The following is a 24054-nucleotide window of genomic DNA, read 5'->3' as shown; positions in this document are numbered from 1 at the left end:
AAATTATTTCCAACCAATGCATAAAATAAATATGATTAAATTTCCTTTGTAAATCATGAAGACCAAAAAGCTAAACCTTGGGTATGAGCGTCTTCGAGATTTGAGCCTTCTTCATCGACAGATGTCGCAGCCGGTATTAGAGTACAGGACAACTCTAGCAGCACCTCCCACCCGAGATTCTAACACACGACCGACTGGCTTGTTAGACAAGCATCGTACCACGGAGCTAGCTGGGCGGTCAGTTTTTCATGCAGAGCATTTTTAATCAAAATGATTTTATTCTGTCATTTATTTCCGCAAGAAACTAGAAACTATCTTAAATGTCTATTGTAAAAAATGGTAGTGCAAAGCTTCAAGGGTTGAGCAATTTGTCCTTAAATTTCTTACTAAACCTATCGAACAACGGAAGCATTACTACTATGAATCACAATTGCGCTGATTATTTTCTAGCTTAATGCTATCTTAAAGAGGATATCCTAGCAAATAACTTAACACTTTGTTAAAGATTCAGCATGCGTCGGTTCGTTGACCTTTGGCGATTCGACGACAAGCCACATTGCATTGCAGAGGGTGCCATTACAGACAGGAAGGAATGCTTGGACGCTTCAGTTGTTCGTCGCTAGAGTGCATACGCAACAGCTCGGGAACCAGTAAGTGTCGACGTACAGACTCTGCCCGTTGCTGTCCAGGGTCAATAACCGCTTCTGGTAGAACTTCTGCTCGCACCTGGAGTTGTACCCGTTTGGCAAATTGCACAGATTGGAGCACTCGGTTGACCTAATTGTGAGGGGGAGAAAGAAGAAAAAAATATGAAAGAATTGCCACCAGTCCATAACTCGAGATTAATTATGATGCTTGTTAGAATTTGCAGGGGGATCTACAAAGAGTTTCAGTTCCAATGAAAATAAAATCGGTCTTTAGAGCATCAATAGACCCCAGTTTCATATCGGTGGGAATACGTACGGCACCAAACTGATAGGGGTTCTTCCCTCTGCCGAAGTGTGTCACCGGGATTTATTTAAAAGAACCCTGGTCGAACCCCTCTCATTTGGAGAGACTTGAACATTTTTTCACAGGTGAAGCGACAATCAGAGTTCCACAAGTATGTAGCAGCGTTTCCAAAGGGGGAAAAACGCCACCTGATTCTCACTCTATGCAAGAACAACAAAAAAAGAACCACTGTTCAGCCCTATTGCGTAACACCCCGTATCAGTTGCACTGAATTGCTTATTAAAAGCAAGCAATGCGCGCACATTTCAGTATCCACAGTTCAGTTCAGTCGCGGTGAACTTGAAAATTCGCCCTTATTTTCCGCCAGAAAGCACACTTGCACACGCATCCGAAATATAGGATGATGGAATTTTTGAATGAAAACGCATCGTTTAATATGGTGAAAGCGTGGCTTTGGGTTTGGGAAAAATTGTACCCCATTTATAATTTATAGTCCTTGCCAACTCACGTGGTACGTACGTATTTCCCCTAGTTTCGCGACAACATGAGTCGCTTTCATTTATTAATATAGGCAAAAGCGCTAGCGAAGAACATTGAACCTGGGGGATGGACCCTCGACTTTGCCACTACCGGAGATATGTGCCATCGCTGAGCTGCTGCTAACTACGGGTGGCCCGAGGGGGTTTGCCATTGTTGTCGAGTCCTTCTTGCCGCTATTGAACCGTGACACATAGCTGCTTTAGTAAAGGTCAGTTACGCTGCTGTTAATTAAAAATGTGGACTCAATTTTTAAAAATGGAACGCTTGCGTGGTTCGCACAATTTCAATCGAAAGCGCTGGTCGCTTGGCAAGAACGAAAGATTTCAGTCCGTTGCAAGAGGGTCAGTACGAAGCAGGGAGCAATGTGTGAATGTGTTGAAAACTGAAAGTAAAGCAGTAAAGGGCTGTGCACTGAAAGTTCCAGTTTTCTCTACTCACCGCTAGAGTCGCATAGAGCTTTTTTCTCGCTACAGTTCGTTTCATTTGTACTAGGTTGCTAAGATGTATGTAGCAGTTTGAAGAGTGTTCTTTCTTAGTAAATATGATAGAAAAAGTAATTAAAGTTTTTATAAACTTTAGTGCATAGACGCTCCACTAATCGCCGAGCTAAGCGCAGTTTGATTCTTTTTTTCTTGTTTATTGGGATATATTCTTCAACCAATGTTTGTGGAATATTGATTTATCAAACACAAGGTATTTGCCACTAGGCAAGACAATTGCATTCATTGTAGGAGGAAATTTATGAAGAAAAACAAGAATTTTCCAATGCAAATAGGGTAAGTCCCTTTACCTCTAATAAACCTCGGGTACAATTTCGGCGTTTATTATTTATAATTCTTATTTCTGAGGATATATGACATGAAACAGAAAATACTACAGATAACACACATTTTACATTGTAAAATTTTAGCTTCTTTTGATCAATAATGCCCTAAAATCGTCATTTTCAACAAGTGGGAGTCCATTATACGGCTAACAATGCAAAAACTGTCCCCATGAGAGGACCCTCTCCATGCAAAATACACTGGAATTCCTATAATGAACCCAGTCGTTATCTTATTGCAAACCACAAAGGTCCATAAAAGGAAAACGGGTATTCCAATCTGCTTTGAAAAACATGCAAAATATTTGCAACATAAATCGATATTTTTTAGGCTTAATCGAAAGTTCCTATCGGTGCCATCGGTTGCCATCGGTTGGGTGTTTAGTTTACCATTTTAAAATGATTCATAGACGAATACAACTCATGCACTAAAGGATCCACTAATGGTTAATTTACCATAGATTGTACCAATAGTTGCGCTGATGTTCCCTTAATTGACCTTGGTGTTCCTCTAATTCCTAGCATACGTTACTAGGTGAAAAATAAAACGGAGTAGTGTAACTATAGAAATGAGCGTTTTTCAACTGCGCAAAGTAGTGTAAAATCTATACCTATAACAATGGATTTCTATCTGTCTGCCTGTCCGTATGTTCCTTATAGAATCGAAAACTACTGAACCGATCGGCGTAAAAATTGGCATGTAGGAGTTTTTGGGGCCAGAGAAGGTTCTTATGATAGTTAGAAAGCCCTTATGATGGTTAGAGACCCCTGCCCCCACTAAGAGAGGGGACTCCCATACAAATCTATACCTATAAAAATGAATTTCTGTTTGTCTGGCCGTATGCTTCTTATAGAATCGAAAATTACTGAGCCGTTCGGCGTAAAAATTGGCATGTAGGAGTTTTTGTGGCCAGAGAAGGCTTCTTATGAAGGTAAGAGACCCCTCCCCCCATTAAGAGGGGGGGTTCCCATACAAATTTATACCTATAAAAATGAATTTCTGTTTGTCTGACCGTATGCTTCTTATAGAATCGAAAACTACTGAGCCGATCGGCGTAAAAATGGGCATGTAGGAGTTTTTGGGCCAGAGAAGGTTCTTATGATGGTTAGAAACCCCTCCCCCCACTAAGAGGGAGGGCTGCCATACAAATGAAATAAAAATTCCTTATAACTCTAGAATTGATCAAGCAAATGGAACCAAATTTGGCATGTGAAGGTTTTTGGAGGCAAATTTTTTTTCTATGGAGAAATGAGACCCATCCCCTTCTTAGGAGGAGAATTATATCCCCTCCCCATTCAATAGTTGGGGGCTTCTATACAAATGAAACACAAATATCCTCATAACTGGAGAACTAATCAAGCAAATGGAACCAAGTTTGGCATGTGGGGGGTTTTTGAGGCAGGAGACCACCAAAAACTGTCAATAGTAACATTAGATGATTCAGGGTGAGACGGCCGCAGGCCGCGAGTGTTGCCAGCGACCTGCCGTCGGAAGCGCCGGCCACTGTGGGGGACCAGCCCCCCGTTAAGATCACCTTTATCTAGATTTATTTATTTTCGTAGATCTACTGACCTCTATTACTTTCCTTGAGTTGGGTCACCCCAACTTTCCACGAAACGATTTTCCGTGAAACGGAATATCCCGCATAAGGTTTTTCGCGAAATAGTATTCTGCGAAACTATATATTCCGCGTTATGGTCAACCGAGAATTGGTGTTCCGCAAAATGGTATTCGGTGAAATGGTTTATAATGATGGCGAATATTTAAATGCTATCCGCTTTATTTTATCAGGCTAAGCAATGGGGGGAGTTGTTTTCTACTTTACTCTGACGAAAATTTGTATATTAAAACACCCATGAACTCCTCAGAAACTTGCAAAACTCGAGATTGTGACAAAGGACATCCGAGATTCACGATTTATGTACAACACAGTTTGATTTGTGGCAATACGAAGTTTGCTGACCCGAGCTAGTTTTATAATAAAATCGGTATTTTAGAAAATAATGCTTCAAATTTAAATGGTGTATCTACCAATGCTTCCAAAAACTAGTATTATAAAATAAACGTAATTATTTTATTCAAAATGCTTTGGTGATGAAAATATAACCAATATTACTATTAATAATGAACACTAGCGAAACTATAGGTGCTATACCACAACCATTGAATCAACTACCCCATGGCATTTTACAGTCATTTGCCAGTAACTTCACTGGAAAGCTATACTTTTTCTTACTAATTTTGTGTTTATTTCTAGTTTAAAAATTAAAAAATTTTAATTTTCAATTTAATATATTAGGCCGTATGAATAAAAGAGTTAGAGCAAATGCTCCCATACGATTTAAACGGGAAAAGCAAAGTAAACTGTTTTATTCATACGGTATATTATCACAACTACAGCGGACAGGCTAAATGTGGTTCAAAGGTGATAAGTTATAAGTTTCCTCATCCCAGTAAGATGATTGTGGCCTGGAAACTCTTAGTGAAACTAGAAACTCTTTGAAAATATAAATCATAAATCGTGAATCTCGTTACTGATATAGAGAGCACGAGTATTTATGAAATTCAAACTTAGCTTCTTGTATCAAATTTACAGGAATGTTCTAAAGCATTTATTATAATACGGTAAATTAAAAATTTGCGTGACAAACATTTCCAAAATGTCAAGCTTTATCGAATTGAACCTGCATTCGTAATCCTACGTGAGCCCCTCGTTCGTGCCCCTAGGTGCAGACCATCGTGCTTTTTGCAGGGTTGAATACTCCTGGTAGAGTATATCGCTTATTCCATCATCAGAAAACGCCTCGCGCAATACACCACCTCGGCAGTGATGCATTGCGCTATGATTGCGATAAACGGTATGAACCGTTCGGTGCATCATCGTGTCGGCAATCATCGGTATTGTCTAGATTCCCACCGCATTAAATAACCTGACTGCTGAGCTCAGCCAGTCGTCTGAATTTTTTTAAGTAAGTAAGACTTGAGCGATTCTTTATGGCAGTAATTTTGGCATTTCACAGTGTCGACCGCGACCGAAAAGTTTGAGCTCAAATGAATTTCAAGGAATTGAATCGCCCAAAAAAGCTGCATTCCGGAAACGCGAGTGAAAGTGTTATTTTTGACGACAGAGACCAAAAGTCATTATATGGCGACGAAAGGGTAGCTAGCAGAGGAAGATAGTGGCCTTATTTCGCTCACCTTCATAAGCGTAATTCTCTCCACTCACCGACGAAAACAAAAGGAAACCGAATCGTTTCGTCGCTAGTGGGGCTTATCTTTTCTTTTTAACCACGTTAGGTAAACGGCAGAGACCATAAAAAATGAGTCTTCGTGAAAGGTAATTATTTTTTTTAAATATTCCAAGTATAGTATTCCCTCGTTTTTCTTGTTGCGACATGATTTATTATGCCAGAAAAGATAGGAACTTGAACTTGAATGAGTGAAATTGAAGTATTTTATCGAAATATGGACGCGCTAAGCTAATAAAGTGATTAAAAAAGCTTCGATATGACCAAATATAAGTGAAATACTTCGGAACATTCATTGTGTAATTAAGTGTAGGTTTTGGAATGACCATAGATGAACTAAATCGTTCAATACGACCGTAATACGTATGATATGTAAAAAGATTCGGTACGATCATTGTTGAATGAAGTATATGGTTCGGTACGACCATAGATGAATTAAATAATTTGGAACGACCATTTATAAGTAAAATGATTCGGTGCAATTAAAATTGAATAAAGTGTATAGTTTGGAACGGCCATAGTTGAATGAAAAGATATTGACCGGTAAGACCATAGACGAACGAAATAGTTTTATACGATTATTGATAAATAAAATGGTTTTGTACGATCATTGTTGAAAGATGGCTTTATTCAATGAGAATCAAGTACTAGATTATGTTTATAGAACGTTGTACAAGTTTAAGCTTTGAATTTTTGGTAGATAAAATAGTTGATCCATTTTAAACAGATTTTTAAAACTGCATTGCATTCAGAAAAACTGTAATGTATTCCTATGTGCTATGTCTGATTTTTCCTAATTTGTTCTATTCTAAGTAATGGCTTAAACATTTAATAATTTTCAATTTTATTTTTAACCGTACATTTCTGGTTCGAAGAAACCTGAGAAATTGTAATGAGTAAACACCAGCACCAAAGGCCATATTTGGAAGATTGTTGTACTTCAACAGCAGACCAAAAGGGTGTCAGTTGTTTTGATATGTTAATGTTTTTCAAGTGCTGCCAATATGCCGTCTTTGTGATTGATTTAGATAGGATTTTTACTCAATATGATGGAAGTGCTCTAGGATCAAGAAGTCCTTCGTCGGCGAGTGTCAAGCTGGTTTTCGTAAAGGTGGCTCCACGACAGATCAGATGTTTACTCTGCGTCAGTTACTAGACAAGTTTTGGGAGTACAACTTGCAGTTTCATCATCTGATTGTGGAGAGACACAGATAACAGTTTAGCCGATTCTTGCGGCGTTGGATGGATCAAAATCATGCGTCAGAATAGCGAATCAGACGTCAGCCACTTCGTGACTTTGGATGGACTGAAGAAGCAAGGGGATTTACCCTCTAACCTACTATTCAACATTGCATAGTAAGGTGCAATACGGAGAGCAACCTTGGAAGGGAATCATCATTAAATTGCACATGCTTCTTGGTTTTCTGGATGACGTCGATATCATCGAAATCATCCACAGAGCAATCTGAGTTTTGTTAGAACGGGACCGTTTTTCCACATTTATAGAGATCTGATACGTCCATAAAAACATTTCCATTATATGACTGTAGTCATATTTGGTTACAGAAATTTATAAAATTTTGCAAAATTTCGAAATGTTCCAAGTTTTTCTCAAATAAACTTCAAAACAGTGTTTCCCTGAACAATGCAGTTATGCAACATAGATGAGAAATTTTATGTCGAACAATTTTACAAAATAAATGTATGGTTGTATGTTCAAATCTCGCTTTTCCTAAAGTTGAGTAATAAAAAAAAGATTGTTAATAAGCACCGCTTTAGTTGGTTTCGAGCTACAATGCTGGTAACTGTCCTGTATTTTAATAGTCGACTGTGAAGTCCGTCGATAAAGAAGGATCAAGTCTTAGAAAAGACCAAGGCTTTTTTTTTGTTAGTAAGCACCCTGTTAACTGAATAATCATCATCACCCTGTTAACTACATTGTTAGCCTTAGTGACGATGCTGACGAAGTTCGATTGCGAGGTGGTGGACACGAAACGTCCTTAAGGCGAACTTCAGCTTTCTAGGTAGAAATGTTATACAGCGTCCGGAAGGAGTAATGTGGCAGACATTCTCAAGTATATGAAACCATCGAAATTCGCTTAGAAATACCAGATTGTCTACACCAGGCAGAATCGACCGAAAAAAAGGGAACTTTTTGTTTCCGCTGTTTTTATGGGCTAAAAAGTGACTTTTCTTATGTAAAAAATCACGAGAAATCAATTGGTGATGGTCTCAACGCGCGAAAATGACGAGAAGTAGCCCATTTTGCCCCATTTACCCCTATTTTCTAATAGTTTTGAAAGAACCATGTACAAACTCTCTCCAATTTGAGATTCTATGGTATAGAAAGAAGAAGAACGTTGGGAAATAGGTGTATGAACAATGTTATTTTAACATAACATAATCTAGAAGTCTGTTTTGCCCCATTTTCCTCAAGGTTTTTGTACTACAGGCAAAATACTAATTCGATACTTTTATCAGAGATTTTCAAGAAGGCATGTCTGTTGTGCAGGTTGAAACAGTCAGAATATCGAATGATGATCAAGTTTTGTACAATAATGTCGTGTAAGGGAATGTTTTGCCTTGTTTTACCCTACAACTTGTACTGAAACCTGAGAAAGTATTGACCGGAAAACGAGCAACTGTAAAAGTGTTCCGATTTCGTTCAAATTTGGTGTGCTTGTTCCTAATCAAAAAATTTTGGACTCATATTTTTTTGATGGATGCTTAAAGTGCCCTTTTCTAAATTAGGGTGGGTTCAAAAACCATCATGTTTGTCATTTTTTCTTTCTTCAAAGTTTCAATATATTTGTTGTCTGGAATGCTTTGGGCTACAGCCAAATATATTTTCTGAAAAGTGTATTGAAATATCTTTCATTTGGAAGAAAAATCAGTAAAATCCGTTCAGCGGTTCAAAAGTTATGAAGTTTTGAATGAAGTAAAATCAGAAAGCATGACGATTTTTGTGACAACTCTAACTCAGAAAGGGGCTCCCTAAGCATCCAATAAAAAAATATGGCTCTAAAATTTTTCGACTAGGAACAAACACACTAAATTTAAACGAAATCGGAAAACTTTTACAATTGCTCGTTTTGCGATCATTACTTTCTCAGATTTCAGTGCTAGTTGTAACTCGCTTTAACTCGATTATCCGGAGGTTCGATTATCCGGGGGTTCGATTATCCGGATAAAATTGCTCGATTATCCGGAAGTCATAATTTTCGTTTTTTATTTTAGAAAAAGTATGAGAAAACAACCCTTCTAGACTTGTTTTGCCAACCTTGATATATTTTAGCCAGTTATAGTAATAGATATAGTGTTAAACACCAATTTATTGGACAGACAATACGCACACTTTAAGCAAGACAGTTCTCACGTTTGACAAATGCCAACTACGATCTACAACAGATAACCAGAAATTTGAATTCAATCTCATTTGTGGTTCATTTAATTCAGTCAATTTGGGTTTAATTTTTTTTATTTGGTCTCGTAAATGTACTATCTATACCTATAAAAATGGATTTCTGTCTGCCTGTCTGTCTGTCGGGATGTTCCTTATAGAATCGAAAACTACTGAACCAATCGGCGTGAAAATTTGCATGTAGAGGTTTTTGGGGCAAGGGAAGGTTCTTATGATGGTTAGAGACCTCTCCCCTCACTAAGAGGGGGGGGGGGCATACAAATGAAACACAAATTTCTGCATAATTCGAGAACTAATCAAGCAAATGGAACAAAATTTGACATGTAGGTGTTTTTGTAGGCAATTTTTTTTTCTGTTGTGAATTGAGACCCCTCCCCTCTTAAGGAGTGGAATAATGACCCCCCCTCCATTCAATATTGGGGGGCTCCTATACAAATGAAATACAAATATCCTCATAACTAGAGAACTAATCAAGCAAATGGAACCAAATTTGGCATGTAAGGGGTTTTGGAGGCAGGATTTTTTTATGGTGGTTTGAGACCCCTCACCCCTGTGGTAGGGGGATAGGACTCTCATACAAATAAAACAGAAATTTTTGCGTAACTCAAAAACTAATCGTACTCGAGAAATTTTAGACTCTTTCATAAAACATAAGTCAATAACAAGACCACCAGAAACTATCAATATATATACATTAGATGATTCAATGCGAGACGACGGACACAGGCCGCGACCTGCCGTCGGAAGCGCCGGCCACTACGGGGAGGGGGAGGTAATAGAAAAATAAAAAAACCTGAATCAATCCACCTAGCGGTGTGACCTGGCCTTTTTACTGCAACAATAGTTATTATTTTTATATTTCTCAATTCTTCAATTACATATATTTTATAAAGTTTTTTTTCCTTTCGATGTTCGGCAACTAAAGGCGGTGGGAGGTGTTAAAATTTTTTTTTTAAGCAAGCAAAAAATTAAGCATTTTTTACTTAAAGTTTAAGCGTGAAACCCAATTCTTTTTTCGTTTTCATATATACGTTTATTTTCAAACATCCAAAATAAAAAAACAAAATCGAAATAATTTTTTTTTGATGATATTCCGAAATTCCATTGATTGCTTGAATTTCCTTCTTATATAACGGGAAACTTCACAAGAACGTGTTGCGAGCAATATGTAATTATATTTTCTTTCTAAGGTTGCGTAAATATTTATAAGCCTCATTTATTAGCCTATTGATCTTTATCAATAAATTTAATGATTACTTTATTAACTTATCTTCTTTAGCTTTACTATATTTACTTGAATTATTAAAACAGATATGTAAACACAAATGATAATTTTTGCAGACTTTTTTTTCTGTTTTGCCTCGAGAACGGCTAAGACCATGGTCCATCTCGCCATTTTTGCAGCCTTGATTGACATATGTAGAAAATTAGAAATTAAGGAAATGAGATGAAATCAAAGAAATAGTGCAAAAGCTGCAGCGCTATAAACCGTTTATCCCACGCTAAAAATGGTAAAAATGACCATGAGCGATCCTTGGAGCGATCCCATACGCGCAAAATTTGTTTGTAATTTGTTTAAATTTACAGCGATCGTGCGCTAATTGCACGTCCTCCAATCGCACTGTCTTTTAATTGCACGTCCGCTAGTTGCACGATCGTGCAATTAAAAAACAGTTATCTATCAAACTACACGTGGTTTCTTAGGTGGTTGCTACTTATAAACAAAAATGCAGCGTTGCCGAATAAAAACTCTCTTTCTGCGTTACGTAGATATATTACAAACAAATTAATACAAATTTTGCTAAACTTTGACGAATTGGACACTTATTCATTAAGCTTTTGGTTTGTTTGTAAAGATTTAAATGTTTTTCCCAAAATCTCGTGTACTTGTGAATGCCTCTGAAGAGTTCTTTACGGTGATAACGCATCACGTATTACAATAAATATTGGCAGCCATCGTGCAATTAAAAAACGAAATACGCTAGTCGCATCGCCTCATTCGTGCAATTAGCGAACGAATGCTGTATATGGAGAAAGGCAAAAATATGGCTCGATTATCCGGAAGATTCGATTTTCCGAAGTGAATTTTTTTTCAGTATTTCGGATAATCAAATCCGACCTGTAGTTAAATTATAGCTAATAGGCTGTGTTTAAATGATTTCTGATTAGTTTCAGCTGTTTTAAGATGAATCAATCAGTAAGTAGGTACCAGAACCAAAAGTACCAAAACCAATGGGTGGGACACGGACAATGTATATAGTTTGACACCCACACCATCCGAAAAGACATCCGGTATTTGCGCTGAATTTGCTTTGGCCATGATGTTATTTGTATCAATGGCCCTTTTAAGGGCGTCAACAAATCAAATGAAGGTTAAATAAAATTTTTCGTAATCTGCAATTCGTATTTATAATTGCACATTAGCTTTCTTGTAAAAATGTTTAGTTTGTCGTACCTAAAACGCTAAATATAGGCTACTTTTATTATTTGATGCTGAAGGCCACCAAGGCTGATTGATGGATAATATTCACATTTATCGCGAAACATTTACTAGTAGCCCGTATGTCGTGATAATTATGTGCCTTCCGGGACGGAATTTTGGCTAATTCAATTACCAACAAGAAACGAACGAAGATCTGAACCTCACGAATGGTATCCGCAGCGCATCTGCTCACTGTTTTAATGAGCCAAGCTGGAGGCGATAGATACTTATGAACATACACATGTCAGAAATGCAGTCTGTATTATTCCTTGCTCTAATAATCTGACATAAAGGAATACTTCATCGAGTAAAACATGTTATCAAAATATTACAATATAACGTTAACATAGGCCTACGTCATCCTTTCGTACAACCCTTAGGGCTGCATACCTTGTATTTTTTCATTTAATATTATTGCTCAGTATTTTGACTAAGAATGATAACATTTATTTTTTAAAAGAATGTTTAACTAAAGTATATTTAGATGCATGGCAATTGTTAAGGGAAAAGCATTCCGTAGTGAAAAAAAAATCCTTATGTACATAGTTTGAACTTTGCAATTATTTCTAAGTTTGACCAAACTTGCTGATGCAATTTATATTGAGGTTTTTATAATAAGTAATGAATTGTTATCAAAATGCCACACATGTTTTATTAAATTTGGTAGGAGTTAACTTTACGCGTCACGTGAAAATTATACCAGTTTTAAAAGAATATGTAATTGAAGATAATTTCTGATATGGACGAAATAAACTCAAATAAAGGTGTTAATGCCTTAATAATTTCCCCCACGGGAAGATACTCACGAGCAAGTTTCCGTCTTCACCAGCTGTCGGGAGTCATTATGATTGACAACGTACATCCAGTTGCCTGAAACGGTGAGTAAGCAAATACCACCCATTAGAAACCATGCAGTGCTGTGCTGTGCTGAGGTGCAAAGAGCAGAAAAGCTCGTAAAAAATATTTACCTACATATTTCGAAATCGTCACTTACCTTTGGTGTTCAGTGCCGCCTGAGGCATGACGAACTGTTCTTCTGTTTGGCAGAGCTGCGTCCGGCCGGCGCTGGCTTGACGCTTCTGGCGCGATCGAGCCAAACTGTCGTGGTAGGTCGTTTCGTTAAGCAACAATCCGAACGCGGCAGCGGCGGCAGGTCGAAACGGCGACGGTTTTACTTCTAGTTCCGGGGGCAACCGAAATGGTGTCGGGATCAAAGCGTTCGGGATTGGCACTCGGTGGTCGACGGTGCTAAAGCGCTCTACCGATGTCCGTTTCTCACTGAGATCACGTGCGAAACGTTTCAACCATTCGGCCGGGCTGTACTGAGTGACCGGTCGAGGATAGAAGTAACCATGCAAGGAGTTCGCTGTTTGTAGCTTATGAACCACCGGAGGACGCACGTAACTGTTGAGATTAATTGATTGCTGAGGCTTTGGGATGTAAATCGGTTGCGGTACCGGTGCAGATAGCGCCGTTTTATGGATGTACGCGACAGCTATGGAGTTCTGGCTAAGCTGCTGCTGTAGCTTGGGAACGTCATAAGAGTAGCCTTCATAAGCGACAGGTTTGCTTTTTGACAATGGCCCATAAGCCACGTTTTGCATCTGCGGGCCGTAAAAATGATGCTGGTACTCTTGCTGGTTTGCATTAAATTCCACGCGTTCTTCACTGGCCAAAATGCGTTTATAGCCCAATCTGTCGACCAACTGCTGGATCAAATACCTGAAAGAAGAAAGATCGTGAACGTTTTAATATATTACGAGGTGCTTAAATATTTCTTTTTAATTTCGAAAAACCCACCATTAAAACAATCCAAGACATTAGGACTATCTGCGCTAGTTCAGGTTTCAAGGCCACACCAAGTGAATCGTAACACAAATTCATGAGCTCTTTTAGTTCACGCTTTAGTGCGCCTTGCAACTCACGCTACCGCCTAAGATTATTATATATGCCTTGGCAGTCGACTTCAAAGTGGTACGGGTAAAAAGAAGAAAAACAGCCTTCACCTTCGTTGTGAAACCGGCCGATGGATGCCGCAGCAAAAAAGAAGATGTTTCGCGACGAAGGCAAAATATATGACAGCTCCGCGGTTGGTACGAAGAATTCAGGATTAACCCACCTTATTACTTAGTAGCAAAAAACAACTGAAACAGGAAAAAATTAGCGTAATTCTACCAAGTAGCTTCGTGTAAGTTTCAAGTGGCGTTCGATAGCATGTTGTTTAGCTTGTCGATTTGTTTGGCTCGAGGGTACTTTTGAAATCAATTGATTTTTAGCTTTATCTTAGAGTATCGAACCGCGCGCAGTCATGGCGGGAAGCCCATAATGACACTTGCAAAACATAATACTAGACTCGATTACAGCTTCCTGGCTTAGAATCTGTTTCACAGTATTCTGGAGTGATAACAGTGAGGTGTGAGAATTAGTTTTCCAACTTCATCAGCAGCTAGTTCAACTTGAACTTTAAAGTTTTCCATTCTGGAAGACCTCGTAACCATGAAAGGACGTTTCTCACAATTGACTGGAACATTCCTGAATTTGATTTTGTTTGTGATTTACTAAATTAATAGGATTCAAAGTTATTTTTTGCTATCGTCAATGTTAAACTTTCCTCTCTGAAAACGAACCCTAGAGTTTAATCTCTTCTGATTTTAATCAAAAAGGGTTGTCTGCGGACCCGAATGACCAGACGCTGGGAGCACGGTTGGCGATTGGTGACTTCCATTGTTTCCAAGGTACTGCTAGGCAGCCATGTTTTAACAGTCAACATCTAACTGTTTGCGTAAATGAGAGAGTAAGACATTGTTATACATTCTGTTCGTTTCACTGCTTTGCAGGTATGCCGGCAGATGGGTATTATTTTCAATTCTTAGCTAGATTCTGGCAAATAATCCCCGTACTGGCGTAGATTTGGCTACTGTCAAACACATTGAGTAAGGATAGGGTTGCCAGTCCCTTGATTGCTCCAATTTTCTGAAAATTTGTGGAAATTGTTGAAGTTTCTGGTATGTAGAGCAGTAAATACTCCCACTGTTCCAAGCTGGTAAAGTTTGTAACCTGGTCAAACTTTCTTGCACGTTGGGCCTCTCTGCTCCTTGTGCCGGTGGGGCTGTTGAAGAGAACCATTTTCGTCGCACCGTCGTCCGACATGCTTTTGACTTTTGCCCGATATACAATGTAATCTCTCCAAGGAGTGCCAGTAGCTCGTGATTCATAAGATTCCGCCCCTTTTCGCTTTCAGTTTACACCCCACCAAATATCGTCCGTTGTACCAGCAAGATTGGAGGCTTGGTGGTCAGAAGCACTTTCTTTCCCCACAAAAGATATCCACAAAGTCACCAGGAGATCACCTGACCAACGAACTTCGAACCAAATCGACCATATTCTCATCGAGGGCCGGTTTTTTTCGAACATCACCAACGTACGCTCCCTACGGGGTGCGGATATCAACTCGGACCATTACCTAGTACACGTGCGCTCAAAACTATCGACGATTTATACCTCGCGACCAAGCCACCATCTTCGGTTAAACATTCGGCAGCTAAACAATTCGCCAGTTACCGGAAACTACGCGTGCGTACTGGATGAAGCTCTGCCTTCCTATGTGGAGCTAGATGCTTCGCCCTCGAAAACGAATGGAGTAGGATACGCTCGATCGTCATCGAGGCCGCAACCACGGTGCTAGGAGTGGAAACCTCCTGGAGAGGAAAAATAAGCTTGGAAAAATTATCTAAGCATATCCACGAGAGAGTATTTGGCCAAGTATCGAGCGCGGAATGGGGTATGAAATGAGGAAGCCAAATGAGGAGCGTCCAATATAGCTCTAGCCATCCCAAGCCCCTACCTAGCGCCTCCACGTGGCCTTGCCCGGTAATGCTCTTTTGAGCCAGCCAAGCTAGGAGGTGCGATGATGCGTAGTTCCCGGCTGCCTGATCTCAAAACTGCGGGTTTGGATGATGGCTGAGCAACACGACCTTGTAGGTAAGGTAAGCTTAACATAAATTATTTTAATAATTTGTTACGTTTTAGCTCATGGAGCAAGCATCTCCTACTGTACAAAGAAAACTCGGGCCGAAGAAAGTTTAAATAATGCTCTTGGATACCAGAAGAAAAAATTAAATTAATAATGGAAGCACTCATGTAAACTCAAATGATGCAACTCTTTTCCATTCGAAGGACTGCTGGTGAGATTGTTCTGTTTTTGTCTATATATCTTCATATAATGTATATTCATATAACACATATTTTATTACATTGCCATATACCATCATTATCGTAAAGGGGAAGGAGCATCAGGGTATCGAATGAATCGAAGACTGGATGAGGGATGTGGTAACCAGCCCAAGTGATATAAGGTCGCAGAGGATTTTGACGCGCCCTTCTAGCACACAAATCATCACGCAAGATAAGTTTGCACGGCTAAGTTATGTATCTAGAAACCGGAAGTCTATGCTGGAAGGAGTGTCTTATATCGCGTGGAATCATATAAGCGACATTGCCCTTAGATCCACCCAACCCCTTTTGGTCCTTCACAAACAACATTGACATGAAAGTTGCTGGGTAGATAAATTTGATTCTGCAGTAATTCTACTTATATACAATGGGAAACCCTTGAGGTGATGGTGGCTAACCACATACATACATACATACATACATACAAGTATCGACGAGCGCGGAATGAGTTGACCACGATCCTGAGGAGGAAAAAACGCCAAAAGGAGGACAGAGATCGTGAGGAGCTGGAACAACTATTTCGAGCTAATGACACGCGCAAGTTTTACGAGAAAGTGAACCAAACTCGTAAGGGCTACACACCCAAACCTGACAAGTGTAGGAACGAGGAAGGGGGTCTAATCACAAACGAGCGCGAGGTGGTCGACAGGTGGAAGCAGTATTTCGATGAGCACCTGAACGACGATATAGCAACAGGACACGCAATGGAAGTTAACCTCGGAGTGCCTACAAACGACAACAGCGTGCCGGCTTCCGATCTCGAAAAGATCCGGCGAGAAATCCGTCAGCTGAAGAATAATAGAGCCGCCGGGAAGGACCGACTCCCGGCAGAGCTCTACAAAAATGACCAAGAACCGCTAGCAGCGGCACTTCATTGGATAATTTATAGGATTTGGGAGGAGGAGAAACTACCGGAGGAGTGGATGGAAGGTGTAGTCTGTCCCATTTACAAAAAGGGCGAGCGGCTAGATTGCTGTAATTACCGCGGATGCTGTCTAACGAACCAGTATCATATTATTGAATGTCGACTGGGCGGTGCTGTTAGATAGAGTCAGTAGGGCCGTTGCACTAACCACGTAATTGTCCTGTACTCTAACAGTTGGTTGCGAAATATGTCGAAAAAGAAGTGTCAAATCTTAGAAAGACGTGTAAGTCAAAGGCTTTTTTGTTTCAATAACCCTTTCTTATTTCATTTTCGCTCTTTCCTTTTTACATCTTGTTCCACTCTATTTGAATACTGTAAACACCTTTGTTTCATTACTTTCTGCTACCGTCCCCTCCGTCGGTTGTAAAAACTGCCTGTACAAAAAATTTACTCCTCTGGTAATGTATTTATTTTCTTGCGTACATGTAAATTACCATGTTTTTTTTGTAGAGACACACATAATTTGGATAAGTAAATCTCTAACATATGCATAGGTAGGCATAGTTGTTTTCATAAAGAACATCTTTGCGTGAATTAAGCGGTACCGTCAAACGGGGTAACTTGCAACAGCAGGGTAACATGCAACAACAGTATATCGATCCAATTTACTGTACTTTTTGATCTGTTACTTCAATTTTTAATCTACATCAGTCACTGAATCTTGTTGTCTACAGTTCAAAGAAGCCTTAGATACTGTTATGTTGATTTTCTGCTGTTTTGGTGATTTTTAAAAAATCTCACAAGATGGTGTCAAATTCATCGTCAACTTTTCGTCAGTAAAACGTTCGTGTCACTCACAGACACTTCAAATATATGAAACCTAACATACATTTTTTATAGTAAAATGAACAATAAGGAAAAAAATAATCGATTTAAGATTACTAATTTTGTCCAGGGATGGCACCTCCTTAGAAGAAAAAAAGAGAAGAGAAAAATTCTAACTGTGCTCAGTCTTCAACGAGATTTATTCTGCTCCGTTTAGTTTTAACTGTGCTCTTTCTTGCTGAACGCAGTTGTATGAGCAACCGCACACTGTGCTACTCATTGAGGAGAATGTTAATACACTTTGAATAAGTTGATGCGATGCGCTGACGTATGACAACTACGGGTAGTATTAACATGGGTAGTGCGTTGAGAAAAAACGACGATTGTCAGTAGCGGTCATTGCCATCAGAAAAATATTAATCCATTAATGCAGTTGAATCATGATTCTTACATTTAGTATATTCAGTTGAGTTTGGCTGCCCGTGAATGAAACTGCATCATATGGTTAGGCATGTCACAACGGCAACAGTGCGAAAAATGTTATTTAGATATGGCAACATTTGAATTCCCATACATATGCTTCTTGACGCGTACCAACAGGAAAGTCCCATTATAAACAAAGGCAATTCTCCGCTAAGATTCAAAATATAACGACTTTTGATTGTCTTGACGCCTCTGAGTCTATAGCTGCTGTACGCGCACCGGTTGTTTTGTTTCCAGGTTTACTGCTGTAGCTACCGAGAGGACCGGGAGCAAAACCGTAAGTTACTCATTTAAAGAGCGCATTAAGAAATTTTTCTGCACGTCAGTTTTTCTCATTGTGTTTAGTCTGTTTCTCATTGTGTGGATTTACTTCTCATTTCTGAAAGCAGTTCTGCTCATTGTGTGGAACAAAAAAAGTTGCACTTTTTGCACAATGAGTGAGGAAATAACAAGCCTGATTTTGTCTATCTTACTTGTTACCACATTATTCGTAAAACAAGTGCTTAAACGGGATAATTTGCAACAGCTGGTGGCTATAAAAACTGTGTTCCGTTATCTTCAAGAGGAAATTCATTATTTAATTTTGCATCAAACAATACTAAAGCACACCTGAAGAGTGTAAGATATTTTCGATAAGTTGGAAATATGCCAGTTTTTCTCTGGATATACTGAAAATGGCCATAGAAGAGGCTAAAAAGAAAATAACCTTACTGAGAGAATCGACCAGGAATATGACAGTGTCTAATTCGATCACTCGTAACGTAACGAACATTCATATATTACGTAACCAAGATATCGATGATTTTGAACTCTCCCGCTCCACTTCATGACGCGATTTTGCATAGTGGATATACGACGTGTAATACGTTGTTACACAACTCCCGCTTCCCTAAGTGCGTTACGTAATATGTGAATGGTCCTTAAAGAGGGCAGCTCTGTCGGATCCAGGCAAGGTATATCAACTGCATGAATAATATAAAAAGTTGTTTCTATAATTTCTGTTACGGGGTTCATAATTTTTTTCACCAACGTGACACAGGACATTTATGCGTATATTCATAGCAAAAGCATTAAAAATCGCAAGTCGGATTATGATTTGCATATTCAAGTCAAAAGAAACTCATGCAAATCTTTAAATTCGTTCAGTTTCCAAAAAATATTGCTTGTTGCAAGTTACTCCGTTTAAGGGGTTACTAGTAACAAATTAGTTAAAAAATTCTACAACAGTCAATCTTATCTATGCCTATAAAAATGGATTTCTGTCTGTCTGTCCCTTCCTTTTAGAATCAAAAACTACTGAACCGATCGAAGTGAAAATTTGCATGTAGGGGTTTTTGGTGCCAGGGAGTTCTTATGATGGTTAGAGATCCCTCCCCCATTAAAAAGGGGGGCTCCCATGCAAATGAAACACAAATTTCTGCATAACGCGAGAACTAATCAAGCAAATGGAACAAAATTTTACATGTGGGTGTTTTTGGAGACAAGAATTTTTTCTATGGTGAATTGAGACCTCTCCCCACTTTAGGAGGGGGAGTTCCTATACAAATGAAACACAAATTTCCTTATAACTCGAAAACTAATTAATCAAATGGAATCATATTTGGCATGTGGGTGTTTTAGGAGGCATGAATTTTTTCTATGATGAATTGAGACCCCTACCTTTTTAGAAGGGGGCGCTCCCATACAAATGAAATACAAATTTCCCCATAACTCGAGAATTAATTAATCAAATGGAACCATATTTGGCATGTGGGTGTTTTTGGTGGCATGAATTTTTTCTATGATAAATTAGGACCCCTTACCTTTTTAGGCCCCCTCCTAAACTCCTCCTCGGGCCCCCCCTCACCTGGGCTCGCATACAAATGAAATACAAATTTCCTCATAACTCGATAACTGATCAAGCAAATGGAACCAAATTTGACATGTGGGTGTTTTTGGAGACAAGAATTTTGTCTATGGTGAATTGAAACCTCTCCCCACTTTAGAAGGGGGGGTTCCTATACAAATGAAATACAAATTTTCTCATAACTCGAGAAAAAATCAATCAAACGGAACCAATTTGGCATGTGAAGGTTTTTGGAGGCAATTTTGTTTTCTATAGTGAATTGAGACCCCTTCCAGGGTGTCGACTCAAATCCAAAAATAAAATTCCCTGACTTTCCCTGATTTTCCCTGATGCTTCAAATATTTTTCCCTGACCCTCAAAACTCGAATATCAAGGTTATTTGGGCGATTTCTGGCTTTTTTAACCCTTTAGCATGGCTTATGCGAGCTGCTGAAAACTAAAGCTAGATTTATTCATGTTTTAAGAACACATATCAAAGATTCTTAACCTATTTCTTACCAGCGTTTCGAAAACGCCCTCTTCTATTGAGTCTAGGGAAAGTTATGTTTGAGGTATCAACTTGAATCCAAAGAAACAAAGATTGAGAAATAATCTAATCGACCTGTTTTTGCACAAAGCTTAGATGTTACATACAAAAAAATTATAGCCGTGTAAACATAACAAATCTTGCTAATTTTCAGTCAGCTAAAACTAGTAACTTTGCCGCTGGAAGGTGGACACATGTCTGCGAGTTTTCAGTTAAACTAAAACAAAACTTTCCTGGAAGTTCCAGCTTGTTATCTTTGCTGCAAAAAGCATAGGGTTAAGGAGATGATTCCCCAAAGATTTTTGGTACAAAAATGTGCGTTTTGCTGGCTTCGAGGTACGGCAAAACTTTAGCTAGATATATTATTAGAAAATGTCCAAATGGCAAATATTTTAACTCTCAATGGAGGACAGTTAAGACTAAAGCTGTGTGTCATGATTTCGGATTGCAACTATCGAGGCTTGAAAGCAACATTGACTCGAAGGTAGTTCGGTGGCCGGCCGTTCGGTCCGATGACCGTATATGGGTGTTTAGGCAAATTCTTCAACTACAGCTTAATCAACGTATAGTCACCAACAAATCATAAATTCGATGGTACTAGGGACGAATTGAACCGCCCAGTTAACTTCGAGGTACGATGGTGATCTAACAAGCCAGTTGTGTACGAATCTCGGCTAGCTGGTTTTTGTTTGACAGAATCAGTAGGATCGTAGCACTGACCCCGTAATTTTCCTGTACTCTAACAGCCGGTTGCGAAGTCTGTCGATAAAGAAGGATAATGTCTAGTGACGGTTAATGCTCAAGACTTTGCTTTGCTTTGCTAGGGACGAATTCTATGACAGGTTCGAAAGGATTTATGGGGTGCGCACGACTTGAAAATTCAAGAATCTAGCTCCCAGATCGATCGTGTTTAACGGTCAATACTTTTTGGAAATCACAATATACAGTCTTTTCTTAGCGACTTTGACCACTATCTCGTCGTAAGATCCACGCAAGGTTATCGAAATCAGCGAAGGCTCGCACTGAGAGGATGTTGCATTTAAACATCTAGCGGTTTACGGCATATGACGTTGCAGTGGAATACACCAGAAAGCTTGATCAACGAATCGCAGAACAACAGGACGAAAGGAAATAAGGCATAAGTAGGCTGTGGAGGATCCGCCATGGCGCCAACAACTACGAGGGAAGTGATAGGCACGACGTGGGGATGACAATCACCCTTATTCTGCGAGTCACGTGACTCAATACGACAATTGTCACTTGCCGTGACTTGCCACGGCGAATTGAGTGCTGTCACCTAGGTGACAACCGTGTCATCTAGGTAACAACCCCGTGTCACCTAAGTGACAAACCGTGTCACCTAGGCGACAATTGTCACCTCATTCGCGATGACTCGAAATTAGTTACGTCACTCGCCTCGCAGAATAAGGGTGAGTGTAACAGCTTGTTTGATGTCGAATGCCAGAAAATGACAGATGAGAAGAACCAGGCCAAGAGTTGCATGCTCACTGCGGATCACGTCAGAACAGAGACACATGTAAGCTTTCTGTGTATTACGTAACCAGCTGAACCAGTCCCGAAGGTTGCCAACTCGCATAAACGCAAATTCTACAGAACTTAACGGACATGAATCATGGACACTGAAGGAAGATGATCAATGCTTGGGGCTTCTGAGTGTAAAATTCTACAATTGGTGAAAACTCTGTAGATCACGTGTAAATAACAGTATGTATCCCGCTTTGTGCTCTTGATGTCTGCACCGTGAAGTGCGTGAGGCCTGCCATTGCCGATTTCGAGCACTACAGCGAGTGAAGTCTGACAATTGTTCGGCGCAAAACAAATAAAAAATTTACGGCAAACTGAAAGATAATCGAATCGCCACTAGACATGTAACAAGTTTTAATTCAACCGATCAATCTGCGTATATTTTACACGAAAATTGATTTGATTCAAAAGTTGATCAACAATATTGCCGGGTAAACAAAATTTCCCTGATTGAATTTCGAAATTCCCTGATATTCTCTGATTTCCCTGATCCAAAAATGAATTCCCAGATATTCCCTTATTTTCCAGGTTTTTCCAGGAAATCGACACCCTGCCTTCGCTTTTTAGGAGGGGAATTATGACCCCTCCCCCCTAATAAGAGGGGGGGCTCTCATACAAATAAAATACAAATTTCCTCATAATTAGAGAACTAATCAAGCAAATAGAACCAAATTTGGCATGTGGCGGGTTTTGAAAATAGAATTTTTATTATGATGGTTTGAGACCCCTCACCCCTTTGATAGGGGGATAAGGTACCCCTCCCCCCAAGAGATCATCTCTATCTAGGTTTTTTTAATTTTCCTAGGTCTACTGATCACTATTACTTTCCTTCAGTTGGGTCCGATCGAGCGACAGCGAGTAAGGAGAGGATCATCTCTGCGAGATGGTACTTTCCACGAAAACATTTTCCGTGAAATGGTACATCCCGTGTAAGGTTTTTCGCAAAATGGTATACCGCGAAACTCTATATTTCGCGTTATAGTCAACCGAGTATTGGTGTTCCGCAAAATGGTATTCGGCGAAATATTATATAATCATGGCGAATATTTAATTACTATCCGCTTTATTTTATCAAGCTAAGCGATGGGGGGAGTTGTTTTCTACTTTATTGTGAGGAAAATTTGTATATTTAACCACACAGAAACTTTCAAAACTCGAGATTGTGACAAAGGTCATCCGAAATTTACGATTTATGTACAACTCAGTTGAATTTGTGGCAATACGAAGTTTGTCGGGTCATCTAGTATAAAATAATTTTTGATCAAATCAAGCTTCTTGTTTTCTCGGTTTATGTTCTCAAACACGAAACAAAAATTTCACAAAATTTCTTCATTTATCTTACGTATTGTTGTTTGCTTTTTAAGATAATTAGGAACTAATGACACACATTTTATTACTCAAATTGTCTTAATATGGTTATACAATTTTCTTAGGTCATTAAACCTTGCGATCCCATCAGCGCACAGTAACTCTCGAATGATCAGATTTTATATGAATTCCTGCATATAATCGCATGCAAACGTTATTACTATTAGGTTAGCGCCAGTGTTTTTTGCTGAACGCTGTAATGTTAGCTCACTGTACAATATTTACATTTTTGTTTTTTGCTGACTAACGAATTTCTACTTCCGACCTAGTCATGAATGATACTTTGCCTCGAAATAACCCACCCACTTCTGAAAAAGATAAAAATAGCTACTTACGTCGGATAATCGTCGTTATATTCGCAGTAGGTCTTTCCGGGAGAGGCGCATTTGGGTGTTCTCCCAGGTGAAGCCGGAGTAAACATACACGGTGGCTGTCCGTAGAGGCCGCATTTCTTCTGCTGCTGCTGCTGCAGGTACTGGTACTGGTGGACGGGCGAAGGCGGTGTTAGGGCGAATGCCACAGTCAAGTGTATCACGTAAATCTGTTCAAGTAGATGGGCGAAACCAGTTAGTGGAATGAAAAAAAGAACGACGCACAGGAGAACATCCTATTCAGGCGTTGCTCTAGGATCATTGAGAACTCACAAATGCCGCCGTTGCTCTGCGGGAACTAGTCATGATGAGATTATTTTTTCTCTCTCCACTCCAGCAGGGTGCTACAATGATATGCCTCTTCCTTGGCCGCTAATGTAATCGCAAACGATTTGTTTGATTACCAGTTCACACGCCAACACCACTGCACTGCACTGGTCCGCTCTGCTCTGCTCTGCGTTGGCTTACCGGATTCCAGATGATTGCAAGCGGTTTGTTGATTTCGGCGACGCGTTTGCAATCGGAC

At 39.4% G+C, this 24054-nt stretch overlaps 1 protein-coding gene across 1 annotated transcript; it reads right to left on the bottom strand.

The window, feature by feature from the left end:
* Positions 1-605: 605 nt before the first annotated feature.
* Positions 606-23834, bottom strand: LOC128736529 (protein spaetzle 5). The gene is made up of 5 exons (XM_053831012.1): positions 23802-23834; positions 23493-23698; positions 12461-13188; positions 12273-12336; positions 606-777 (listed from the first exon to the last, which is right to left on the bottom strand). Exons 1-5 carry the CDS (start codon positions 23832-23834, stop codon positions 606-608), a joined length of 1203 nt encoding a protein of 400 aa, XP_053686987.1.
* Between the last annotated feature and the right edge of the window lie 220 nt (positions 23835-24054).

This window comes from Sabethes cyaneus, chromosome 2 (genome assembly GCF_943734655.1).
Source record: "Sabethes cyaneus chromosome 2, idSabCyanKW18_F2, whole genome shotgun sequence".
Lineage (NCBI taxonomy): Eukaryota > Metazoa > Arthropoda > Insecta > Diptera > Culicidae > Sabethes > Sabethes cyaneus.
This window is presented reverse-complemented; position numbering and strand designations above follow the sequence as displayed.

Excerpts from the sequence above, each read along its gene's own strand:
- LOC128736529 (XM_053831012.1), bottom strand. The coding sequence starts at position 23,834 with ATGACTAGTTCCCGCAGAGCAACGGCGGCATTT. Across the intron at positions 23,699-23,801 it reads GCAGAGCAACGGCGGCATTT|ATTTACGTGATACACTTGAC; the intron begins GTGAGTTCTCAA and ends CTACTTGAACAG. Across the intron at positions 778-12,272 it reads GTGAAGACGGAAACTTGCTC|GTCAACCGAGTGCTCCAATC; the intron begins GTGAGTATCTTC and ends CCTCACAATTAG.